The 12,784-nt window shown below is 31.8% G+C and overlaps 2 protein-coding genes across 2 annotated transcripts; one reads left to right on the top strand and one right to left on the bottom strand.

The window, feature by feature from the left end:
- The first annotated feature begins 379 nt into the window (after window positions 1–379).
- Window positions 380–4,944, top strand: LOC127736654 (uncharacterized). The gene is made up of 2 exons (XM_052247212.1): window positions 380–1,927; window positions 2,000–4,944. Exons 1-2 carry the CDS (start codon window positions 1,827–1,829, stop codon window positions 2,292–2,294), a joined length of 396 nt encoding a protein of 131 aa, XP_052103172.1. The 5' UTR covers window positions 380–1,826; the 3' UTR covers window positions 2,295–4,944.
- A 12-nt stretch (window positions 4,945–4,956) lies between these two features.
- On the bottom strand, window positions 4,957–12,484 carry LOC127736683 (uncharacterized). The gene is made up of 4 exons (XM_052247261.1): window positions 11,860–12,484; window positions 11,029–11,088; window positions 9,880–9,934; window positions 4,957–5,865 (listed from the first exon to the last, which is right to left on the bottom strand). The coding sequence occupies exons 1-4, from the start codon at window positions 12,109–12,111 to the stop codon at window positions 5,051–5,053; spliced, it is 1,182 nt and encodes a 393-aa protein (XP_052103221.1). The 5' UTR covers window positions 12,112–12,484; the 3' UTR covers window positions 4,957–5,050.
- Window positions 12,485–12,784: the final 300 nt, after the last annotated feature.

Genomic DNA, 12,784 nt, shown 5'->3' on the forward strand with positions numbered 1-12,784 from the left:
TTCTTATACAATCATTAAAATGATTCAATGAATAAAGGCAACAGTAGTATACCGCTGTTCAAAAGTCATAAATCGATTAAGAGAAAACAAATCCGGGTTTCAAACTTTAACCGAGGGAAATACATCAACTTTCAGAGGAAAACAACGGAACAGCAGAAACACTGAACTGCAACAAAAATAAACGCCAACATACATAGAAACGGACTATTTGATAACAACAATAATAACACATTTAAATTGACTGTCATCCTCATATGTGTGTGTTTACACTAAGGCTACAGTAACCTTCGATGACAGACATATATACCAAAATAATCTACTAATTCTATCAAACAAAATAACAAAATAGAACTTAAACGTTTATTAAAACTACACTTAGTATTAATACATAATTAAAACATTCTGCTTATAAAATACCATACATGAAATTTAATAAATACATACCTTCATATAATTATTTAGCTGTATGCAGGGCTACTAAGTGTCATAAAAATTTCACATAGAAAATATACAAAGATATAAGATACATGTCCCAGCAGATAAAACAGAGCTTAGGGACCTGTAGTAGATGACAACAGTTCTTAAGAAAAAATATGTATGAAAACTGATTTAGCAGTCAAAGATGAACTTATATTAAAAATTAGCTTTGTATTATTTGGAGGAAGACTACAGGCTACACACATGCAGCAGCACCCTGGAAAGACTAAACACATTTGGTTAATAAAAGTAATATACAAACAACAAACCAATATGTAAATTATAATGAAAAAGATATAATTCGTCCCGATTGTCCAAAGTTCATCAGGTCTAAGTGGGAAACGATCTAATTTTAAGAGAGTATATGGAAGCAAAACTATAGTCATTAGGTTATCATGTTATCGTGTATGATACAGTATTCCAAAAAAATCATCAAACTTGCAATATTTTTCCTGTTGGTTTATTATTGTAATTTACAGGCATTCCAATGATATATGCACTGAGCTATAAATTCTATGTTTGGAATACTATGTCCCTATCATTTTTTTCTATGTGATGAATTGACACAAACGAAAACCACATTGCATTCCCTTGTAGAATGCTATAAACTGTAGCTGCTTGTAGTAGATTTAGGTTACGATTGGCAAACTAATAAAATTATGTCAAAGCTATATCACTGCTATATCATATTGTGTCAAATGAGTTCATTAAGGATGTAGTTAGGTCAAATTAAAAAAATCTGGAATTCAAAATTGATCCTATTAACCAGAAAAACAAAATAAGCTACATCTTGATAAATTATTGAACTCCATTTTACTGATATCTGAATTAGAAAAAAATGGCGGGAAAAGGCTGACTCGGACTTTTACCATATTTTTAGCATATGCATTTTTTTGTTTTAAAATCTTATGAAATAAAACCTAGAATCTGCTTAAATTTTGGTAATGAACTTTTAAGCGCTATGTTAGTCTACTATGAAAAGAAAAGTGGGTAATATGAGGCAAAATAGTTTACCTTATATCATGAGGAAAAAAATACAGAAGGAGTCTTAACATTAATTTTATGAAACATAGGTCTCCGCACTTAATCCTCATTTTTGTTCGGTTGTTTATATGTCGCGTGTGGGAGATCTGACTACAGCCGCTTAAGGGTCATGTCTAGGGTCAAATTTTCTGTAGCAAATCAACGAAACTGCTTCAAAATGTTAGGGTATTGGACTTGCATAGGGGTCGTACTAGCGTCTAGAGTAATTCCGAATGTAGAATAACAAAAATGGCAGTCCCCATGCGAAAGACATTTTATAAACTGAAACTGTAAAAGCAGTTTCTTTTATAGCCTTCCGAGATTAAATGGCATCAAGTGAAGTGTGTACGCCAAGGAAAATATCCGTAAGAACGAAGAGTTGTGTTTTTTGCGGTTTTTCCTTCATTCAGATAGAAATCTCCTCATCGTGAGAACATGTTGAAAAAACTGTTCAAACTCAAACTTCAGCTAAACTCGGAGAGAATCTCAATAATTTCTAGAGTCGTAACTGGTTTTTAAGTAAACGCCGATGTAGACAAGGTAATGGCGTCTACATTAAATATTTCAGAAAAGTTCAACAGTCAATGAAATTAAAGAAAATGCAAGAAGAACTAGTTGCATCTTGGTTAAAAATACAACAAACTATCCTTAATTTACCGTCGCCTAGAAAATTTCAAACTGAGAAAAGGATGTTAAGATCTCCAGCAAGTACACAATCTTCAAAACAAATGAAAATATTCCCGGTACAATCGTTACGCCCCTATGCAGTATACCAAGTTTTGAATCCAGTCTGACAAAAGCAACTTATGTAACAAGTGGTAAACTACATCTAGTGACAGTTCCTTTTCAAATATCATTGACCCAAGGCCAGAAATAACAATCAGTAACGCGCGACATATAAACAACCAAACGAAAATGAGGAGCAAGTGCGTTGAACTAATTTTGATTAATTGAAATATCTGACAAAAATTCATAAACCCAAAATGATGACATTCTTAAAGCCGTAGACTTGTTAAATTAGTTGCATACTGTGAAAGGCAGTTATATATTAATGCTAAATAAAAATATCTCTTTCTGTGCTTTGCTTCTCAAACTAACAGATTGAATTAATCAGTGTGGCTATGAACTGAAGCTGGTATGCATATTTTAGTTTGTTATTTAGCTGGGATGATTTGGGGAATGTTTTTGAAAAGTGAATGATTTCAGGATGTCGTTTCATCCCTAGTTTGGACTTGTAGCAATATTTTTCTAATGTAAGCTCATGGTCAAGGGACACAAAATATATGATTAAATTTCAAATTTCAAAAAATTACCAAACATTAAAGCAATACAACATTCTTAAACGAAGAGATTGGACAAAATAATTCAAAACGAATTTTAATTATTACACAACACAATGTTTATATATGAAAATAGAATTATGTCAAATATTTGTTTTTCGATATAAGCACAAGAATGATGCATCAAAATGACTAAAAGGAAGCAGATATCCAAACATAAATGCTTCACAATGTCCCTAAGGCCAATAGACTAATAGATTATTTTTAAGAATTTTCCTATGAAAATTTAGGTTTTTTTTTCAATTTTTTCTCGGAAATTATTTTTCCTTGTATATTTCATGATGTAAATGGTACAAGAATATATTTCTGGTGCGTTACAATTTGAGATGAACTTGAGTTGTACAGCGTACAAATTGGACTCAAAATGATAATTTCATCGACAATGATGCGTTTATTTGAAAAATTCATAAATGCTGAGAACAAAACCCATACTTGAGATAAAAAGATACAGATAGATTTTGAATACCACTTGAAAAACGTCATCGGAAATGTCATGACATTGTTGAATTGTGATGTTGAGGTTTAATGTTCTTGGTCAGATTGGAAGTGAGGAAATGGAATAATAGGTTGAGGTTCAATATTCGTTGTCAGATTAAAAGTGAGGAATTGGAGTAATAGGTTGAGGTTCAATGTTCATTGTTAGATTGTGAGATTCAATGTTCATTGTCAGATTGGAAGTAAGGAAATGGAGTAATAGGTTGAGGTTTAATAATCATCGTCAGATTGGAAGTAAGGAAATGGCGTAATAAGTTGAGGTTCAATATTCCTTGTCAGATTGGAAGTGAGGGAATGGAGTAATATGATGAGTTTCAATGTTAATTGTCAGATTGGAGGTCAGGAAATGGAGTAGTAGGTTGAGATTCAATGTTCATTGTCAGATTGGAAGTGAGGAAATGGAGTTATATGTTGAGGTTTAAAGTTCATTGTCAGATTGGAGGTCAGGGAACTGAGTAATAGGTTGAGGTTCAACGTTCATTGTCAGATTATAAGTGAGGAAATGGAGTAATAGGATGAGTTTCAATGTTAATTGTCATATTGGAGATCAGGAAACGGAGTAAAAGGTTGAGGTTCAATGTTCATTGTCAGATTGGAAGTGAGGAAATAGAGTAATATGTTGAGTTTCAATGTTCATTGTCAGATAAGAGGTAAGCAAACGGAGTAATAGGTTGAGGTTTAATGTTCATTGTCATATTATTAGTCAGGAAACGGAGTAAATGGCATATCGATTAAATTGTCTGTTTCATCAACAAAATAATGCTGTTTTCTGAAGTTTTTAAGTTAAAGGATTTTTTAACAAAATAAATATCATCCATCTTAAATCATAAACACAAAAGAATGTCAGACACCAAAAATGATGTTTTTACCCACACATTTCATTAAAAGAATAAAACATTTAACTCGCCGATCCTCTATTTTCATCTTGAAAATCCTTGAAACAAAATGTGACCTAAAACTAGATAAAACAAAAGACACATCAATACTATCAAAAGAAAAAAATGTTCAACGACAAATACATTAGAGCAATTAAACATGAAGAAAATAGTACACTCACGTCTTCTAACATTTGTATAACAACATTTACTTATCTGTAAAAAATGAAAAATTGTGTAATGGAACATGATAGTTCAATTCTTATAAACCCATTATTTCACAGGTGTCTTCTTCTTGTTATGTCACTATAAAAAATCTTTTATTATGAGTAAATACTTTTACAATTGTAAATATGTTAACAAGTGGTAAACAAATAATTACACTACTAGCAATAATAACTATTTGATTTCATGATATAAACAGAACTTTATCTCTAAGAGATTGTTCTTTTTCTCTCTGAAGTTTGGAAAAAGATAATATGATACCTATATGCAATAAAGAACACGCACATACAATGCTATGAATACAAACTCTATAGCTCAACATAGTGAAAGCACAAACAACAGTCTTCACAACACTAACAAGTAAACTAAAGATTGCAGTTTAAGTTTATTTCCCTAACATATTGTCATTTTACCCGATGAGTTTATCAATTTTGATTTTTTCATCCTATCTGTTGTTTTAAATTTTCATTAAATGGAGAATTGTTTGATGGAGAGTTAAACAAAAAATGAATATAATCTTTTTCGAAGACTTAGTGACCAACATGAGTATAGAAATAATCACCAGTGTAAACTTGACAGATAGTATAAAGTATCTCAAATGAAGTAATCAGCATATTAATTAAATTTCTCGTTGAAAACTTTAACAAGTCCAGCAGTTTGTCTGATCACTAGTTTTCTTTGTATAAGATTATAATGTATATTAACATCTGATGGGGAGATTGCTATTGTATTTACTTGTTTATACTGTTCACTATCAGACGACAAATGTTGTATTGATCCATCCCTACACAATAAATATAGACTGCCATCTTGTAGTGTAGTCATCCTCCTGGGTGTTGATGGTAATGATATGATGTGATGTGCATCATCAGTATAACTGTACCAGTACAGCTTGTTGTTGTTGTAGAAGTCGATATCACAGTAGAATATTCTGTCACAAGAACCATGTAACCTGTTAGGACTAAAGTTAGTCTGTATCATCTGTACCACCTCTCCTGTCTGATGATCTATGATCAATATTCTGCACTCACCCCCAACAACTAACTTGTTGTTTATAGATGTAATTCCAAAACACCTCATTCCAGGTACTGATATTGAATTAACTTTGAGTTTATTATTTATGTCAAACATCTCTATACAGTCCCTTTTCCACAATGTAACAGCTACTGTAGAGTTGCTGACTGCTGTAACACACCATGGGCTACCCCGTACATATATAATATCTACCTGTGATTCATCTGTTTTACAGATGAGTAGTCTGTCCTGGTAAGGTAAACCCATTACCAGTCTACCATCATCCATCATCACTATTCCTGACACACCTCCTCTCCAGTCTCCACCAACTACTACTGATTTCAGGTCGGTCTGGTGGTGTAGTGTGAAGATAGACTGTCCTAGTATGTATGGTTTTAATGGATGTTCATTATTTCCTGTAAAAGTAATGTTGAAAGAATTTATTTGAAAGAGTAGGAGGTCAAAAGGTTTTGTAAATACGCGTTCAACATATCAAGATTACATATTGCAGTGTATGGTTTTCTTTTTTTGGTATTTTAAAGAAATCAATGATATTTTCTAATATATTGGTGTTTACATACTGGTATGAATACTGACGGAACATGCAAGACAGACTTTGGTGATTGTTTTTTTTTTCAAAATTAGGATTATTAGGATTAATCTTCGTATAAGTACTTTTCGTGATTACCATACTTCTTTCAATTTCAAAAATATTTATGCCTGTCTTACCTCGAGTAATTGAACATTCCGGATTATTGACGTCTCACAAATGTCTTAAAGCTATATTTGAAACCCATGTATGATTTTTTTGTGAATCTATAGATATCGGAAGGTGTGGTATGAGTGCCAATGAGACAACTCTCCATCCAATTCATAATTTATTAAAGTAAACCATTATAGGTCAAGGTACGGTCTTCAACACGGAGCCTAGCTCACACCGAACAGCAAGCTATAAAGGGCCCCAAAAATTACAAGTGTAAAACCATTCAAACGGGAAATCCAACGGTCTAATCTATATAAAAAACGAGAAACGAGAAACACACTTGCGTTAGTGAAAACATGTAGTCCGACTCAGAGATCACTCGGCCACCGAGGAACCTGACATTTATGATTAAGGTATGCCATGTTTCTGGCACCTTACAAAGAAGAAATGTAGTTTTTGACATTTGATATTTGGAGTGATGTCAATAAGACATATACAATATGTATATATAGTCGAGTGTTATGTTTCCCTCGTCGATTTCCTATTTTATTTTTTATACATTCAACTCCCTGGAGTTTGGAGCACATATGAATAGAGAACGTAGCAGTTTAACCAAAAATAATTATTGTAATATGTTGCTGAATTGATTACGACAACTAAAGTTATTTTGAAATACAACGATAAATTTAATTTTGGTTTTTATTTACTTCTTTATGAATGTATGATTGATAGCTTGATTGTTGTTTAACACGACGTTCACCACTTCTTAGATATAGGAAGATGTGGTATGAGTGCCAATGAGACAACTCTCCATCCAAGTCATAATTTGTAAAGGTAAACCATTATAGTTTAAACACGGAGCCTTTGCCCACACCGAACACAGGCTATAAAGGGCCCCCAAAATATGACTAATGTAAAACTATTCAAACGGGAAAACCAACGGTATAATCTATATAAAAAACGAGAAACAATTATGATCAACATCATCAACAAACGACAACTACTGAAAATCAGGTTCCTGACTTAGGACAGATGCAAACAAATGCAGTTTAAACGTTTTAATAGGTACCAACCTTCACCCTTAACTTAAACAATAGTGTAACATCACAGCATAGAAAGACACACTATAAAATATTATTTGAAATGACTTAACTCAATCAAAAGACATATGAAAACAAATAAGTGAATATACACTGAACGAATAAATTTGATCTATGACACAATGTAAATATAAAATCAATAAAATAAGGGTGAGATAATAAACAATTTCAGAAAGTCAACTATATCCTTGAAAAAAAATGCCACCATATACATGATATAACGATGTACACCTTGAATAAAATGCCGCTAAATAATGTACATAGGTAAATGAAAATAATTTTGTAGAGTAATGGAGAACGGAAATATTTTTTATAAAATAAATAATTTTGTTGTTTATAGTACGAGTGCAGGAGTGTAAATTTATAGTCATACCAAAAAAAAAACAAAGCTGGTATAATTAAATCAAAAATAGAAAGACGAGATCTAACTTTAAAAAAGTAAATAATAAATGACAAAAAATTCGTAAGGGTTCCGCGGAACCCAGTGTCTCGCCTACTTTTGCTGTTAATCGCAGGCTCAACAAAAATGAGGAAAAAAATCAATAAAAATATTCCTTTAGATACTATCTTTTGATTGTAAGAAGCTTCTGTCAAAGTTTGGTATAAATCCAGGATAGTTTATGAATCTAATAAATATTGTAAAAACTTTAACTGCAGACTGTATTTAATGTTAACTGGAAGAAAAACTAAGTCCATTTATAAGTAAAATACGGATAAACAGGTACAAAATTTTAACAAAATTTCCTTCTAGATACTAGCTTTTGATCATAAACAAGCTTCTGTCCAAGTTTGGTACAAATCCAGGACAGTTTAAGAAAGTTATTAAAATTTTAAAAAACTTTAACCACAGAGTGAATGTATTGTTTCCTGGCAGAAAAACTAAGTCCATTTATAAGTAAAATACGGAAAAAATGAAATCTTTTTTTTAACAAATTTACTTCTGGATACTATCTAATGATCATAAACAAGCTTCTGTCCAAGTTTGGTACAAATCCAGGATAGTTTACGAAAGTTATTAAAATTTGAAAAACTTTAACCACAGAGTGAATGTAATGTTTCCCGGCAGAAAAACTAAGTCCATTTACAAGTAAAATACGGAAAAACAGGAATTTTATTTTTACAAAATTTACTTCTGGATACTATCTTATGATCATAAACAAGCTTCTCTCCAAGTTTGGTAGAAATCCAGGATAGTTTAAGAAAGTTATTAAAATTTCAAAAACTTTAACCACAGAGTGAATATTTGTGGACGCCGCCGACGACTACGACGACGACGACGACGACGACGCCGACGGAATGTAGGATCGCTATGTCTCGCTTTTTCGACTAAAGTCGAAGGCTCGACAAAAAGCATTACAAATTGTATCAACAGGTCAAATTGACATGAAAGTACGATTTGAGAGTACTTGCAGTTACTGAAAGCTAGTTAAAAGCCAAAAAACAATTAATGATATAAAATCATGCATCAGAGACTAAAATCAACTAAGACACATCCCAGGGATTTAGTATAAACGTAACGGACAGTCAAAGGAGACATGACTTGTTCAATGCCAAAACTAAAAGTATCGACAGGCAGTAGGATAGTTAGGAGTTAAGTTCTATATAATAAATGAATGTGAGTGTGTATTTATTTATCCCAATTGAAAAGAATACAGATTTAGTTATGTATATTCAAAGATCTAATTACAACATTGGTAAGATAACCTTTACTAATAAGTGTGCTTTAAGGTTCGATGAGTTCTTTGCTATTGCATGGTGATCTGTTTTATTGGTGGAAGAAGCCGAAGTGCCTTGAGAGAACCACCGATTTTTGATAGGAAAACTGACAATCAAGGTCAATTAATGTTGGAGTCGAGAGCACCTGCCACGTGTGGAATTTAAACTCAGAAACTCTGGGCTGACGGGCTAGTGAAACAGTATAGCGATTATTTAAACCACTCGGCCACCGAGGACCCTTGCATATCAGAATATGAGAATTAAAAACAAGAATCAAGTGTTTCGTTTTACGGTCCGTTAGTAAAGCTGACTCATGAGCAAGCATAACACATCTTCTTATGTTATGTTATGTTTTTACAAAGTTTAAGTTAATGAAAGGCCAAATGTACGCTCTAATGTTCTTTGTTTAATTTCGCATTAGGTTCATTTTCATAAAAACGTCTTCACTTAGATTAACAGCATAACTTCTTCATGTGTGTATTCTTATTTTCTAACTGAATTGTCGTTTTTTATAATGATGTGACCCAATCTAAAACCAAAAAGATGGTAAAATATGGCAAGTATGAATAATATCACAAAAAAAAACTTTGTTTTAAATTAGTTTGGTTTTCATGTTGTTTATCGTCTTTCAGATGAAAACTAATGTTGGTTATAAACATGATAAAAGAAGAAAATTTTTACAAAGAAAAGAAGAATTTTGTAATGTTTTAACATAATTGTCTACAGCAACAATGTAAAGCACTGAATAATATTTTGATTTTATTGAGAAGTTTGAATTTGGTGTAACATTTTGAATATTATTGAGACTCTTGAAAGTTTTCATTTAAGTGACTTAAACCAGTTTTGGGTTTGACTCTGTTAGTGAAAACATTCTGGATTGAGATTCTTTATAAAAAAGAAAAAAGTCCTACCTTGTTTTCCAGTTTTATCTTTGAAACTCTGGGTTGCCAAATGTTGTAAAAATTCCTGAAAAGTATAAATATGTAACTCATCATATCTCGTTTTGAGATTTAACCAAAATGAAAAATTACTTGAGACATGCATCTTCGTTGCTTAACAGCCACATTAGTTTGCTTTCATCCGAAAGTTTACTAAATAGATATGAGAAGATGTGGTGTGAGTGCCAATGAGCCGACTCTCCATCCAAGTCACAATTTGTAAAAGTAAACCATTCGTATTAACTTTTTTAAATTGATCAAAATATGGTTTGCGTACGGTTGTTAAGCATGGGCATTGAATTAAAAAATGGATTTCATCTTCAACAGAATTTTAACATAAGTTACATTTTCTTTCATTAATTTCAAAGTTACAATATCTTCCCCTTTCAATATTTAAGTTATGTGAGCTTACTCTAAATTTGGTTAAAAACCTACTTTCATTTTTATTACCACAACTTGAATATTTTTTTAATTTGAAAATGTTCTTAAATTTACGATATGTTCTTAACTTGTTCCCAATTTTAGAATGTTCAGTATTATCATTAAAAAGACCTTTTAACAAAATTTAGTTAAAGAGAGTTTTTAGAGAACTTTTTACTTTTGTTATAGTATAATAAGTTGAACTATGCATATGGAATCAATAATCAAGTTTCAGATACTGTAAATTAAAAAATTATTGAGGGCATTTATTATTGCGATTTTGTCATTTTAGACTAAACTGCGATTTTAATTTTTGCGATATTCAGAAAAATCCTGTTTGATTCATATAAAACATTTCAAAATGCGAGTTTTAATTATTTCGATGATAACCCTGTCGCATTTTTCTCAATAATAAAAACATCGCAATGATTTCTGAATTTACAGTAAGACAAAAGTTTTCTGATATTGCTAATCCAGGATTCTTTATTCTGTGAATCCATTGAAGTAAAAACAAAAGAAATATGTATCATCTCCAAATCATAGTGAGGATTTCAACATGGAGATCATGCGCTCTCAACACGACACGTGTAATGTGGCCCAAGCATTGCTGACCACATATTACATATATTGGTTATAAAAGGTCATTCAAAATTGTTTTTGTTTTGACCATATTGACGTAAATAAACTTAATTGTTTACATACCTGTAGTTTAATATTATTGGTGTGTACAATACTCAGTATTTGTGTGGTATTTGTATCTATCTGTAATGAAAAAAAATCTCTAATCTGTGAAAAGTATAACAACAATTGTTTTCAGTAAACTAATAACAAAACAATAGTGTGAAAAACAATCAGAATGAAAAAAAAACCGAATCAATTTAAAGACATATAGTGTGTCACACAATCAAAACAGGGGTTTAAAGGGGATATAATAACATTAAGGAAATATTTACTTATTCAGATTCATACTACAAATTAGACGTGTGTGAGAGATGTATTTTTTGTTCTTTTAAATCAAATGTGTTTATTCCCATGTTGTGTTGACTATAATTTTCACAGTTGCCCGATATGCAAAGTAAGTATCTCCTTTATAATAAAGCCAATCTGTCTGTGAGGAAGCAGGAATAAAAAAGTCCACTTCGTTCTATAAATAAAAGCACTTTTCGAAAAAGCCAAGGAGTGACATATTAGCTTGCTACCAAACCAGGTTTAATCAACCATTTTCTACATAAGAAAATGCCTGTACCAAGTCAGGAATATGACAGTTGTTATCCATTCATTCGATGTGTTTGAGCTTTTGATTTTGCCATTTGATTAGGGACTTTCTGTTGAATTTTCCGCGGCGTTCGGTATTTTTGTGGTTTTACTTTTTATACATAGGGAATTATGTGGACTTATCTTTCTACGGTAAGATGGGATATTGTTATATGGAAATAATGAGTATTTGAAAAGATAATACAGTTACCTTATCATGCATAGCAACTGAGAATACCTGATTATTGTTATTATAATTTTTATAAGAATAAGTCTTACCTTTTCCAATACCTCATGGATGTTTAGAAGGGTTGTCATGTATTTGTTACACAGAGCTTCATCCAGTGGTCTATTCTGTATCCTTATCAGTTCATCTTCTTTAGTCTGGTCAAGTTGAAGGACATTGGTCTTTAGTTCATCCATCAATGAGTCATACTCATCCTTAATTATACCACATGTTGTGTTATGACTCAAATAATCATTTTTATTTCGTCGAAGAATATTGACTGCTTCTTCATCAAGGTGTCCCATGTTGCAGCAGTTATACAGTAAAAGACCACACAAACTCACATCAAGTTCCTCTGGCTTGACTGTCTTAGCTGTGTACTTACAAAAACAGTTGTGTATACCAGGCCCTGGATTTTCTACATACAGTTTTTTCCATTGGTGATGATTTAGAGGTAGAGCTCCATGGTTGGTGCAGTTTTCCTTATCTGTACAACATCTTGCATGTCTGTGGCGTAAGTGAAATAAGGTGTGTATAACTGCCTTATTATCAAGAAAATCTTTCAGACAACTGAAGTTTAGGCCTTTATAGTTTCCTTCTAACTTCTGTTGAAATAGTGGAGTAACAACCTCTAAGTAGACAGATCCAACAATAAAGTATCTTCTTTTGTCTTCTTTATCCATTCTGTAAGTATAAGATAATAAGGTTGATTTCACAAATTTGAGTGTTGTTAAACATACTTTTTTCAACAAAACTGTCTTACGAACCCCATATATTGTTTGTATCTATGTGCAATTTCGTGCATTGTACGATCCGAATATGCTGTTGTGTATATAGTAAGGGTTTTTATTCTGTTGTGTCTTCCAGAATTAAGACATTTTCACTCTGACATTTTGATTCTTTTTAGATATTAGTTATTATATCTACATGACACTTAGTGAATTGTAAAATGTAGATGTGTATGTTAGTAGGATATTT

The sequence above is a fragment of the Mytilus californianus genome, unplaced genomic scaffold (genome assembly GCF_021869535.1).
Source record: "Mytilus californianus isolate M0D057914Y unplaced genomic scaffold, xbMytCali1.0.p SCAF_35, whole genome shotgun sequence".
NCBI classification, from domain to species: Eukaryota; Metazoa; Mollusca; class Bivalvia; order Mytilida; family Mytilidae; genus Mytilus; species Mytilus californianus.

Coding starts and splice junctions, on each gene's coding strand:
- LOC127736654 (XM_052247212.1), top strand. CDS start 1,827: ATGGCATCAAGTGAAGTGTGTACGCCAAGGAAAATATCCGTAAGAACG. Junction 1,928..1,999: donor CAGATAGAAATCTCCTCATC/GTGAGAACATGT, acceptor CAATAATTTCTA/GAGTCGTAACTGGTTTTTAA.
- LOC127736683 (XM_052247261.1), bottom strand. CDS start 12,111: ATGGGACACCTTGATGAAGAAGCAGTCAATATTCTTCGACGAAATAAA. Junction 9,935..11,028: donor CCAATAATATTAAACTACAG/GTATGTAAACAA, acceptor TATACTTTTCAG/GAATTTTTACAACATTTGGC. Junction 5,866..9,879: donor AGATAAAACTGGAAAACAAG/GTAGGACTTTTT, acceptor TTACTTTTACAG/GAAATAATGAACATCCATTA.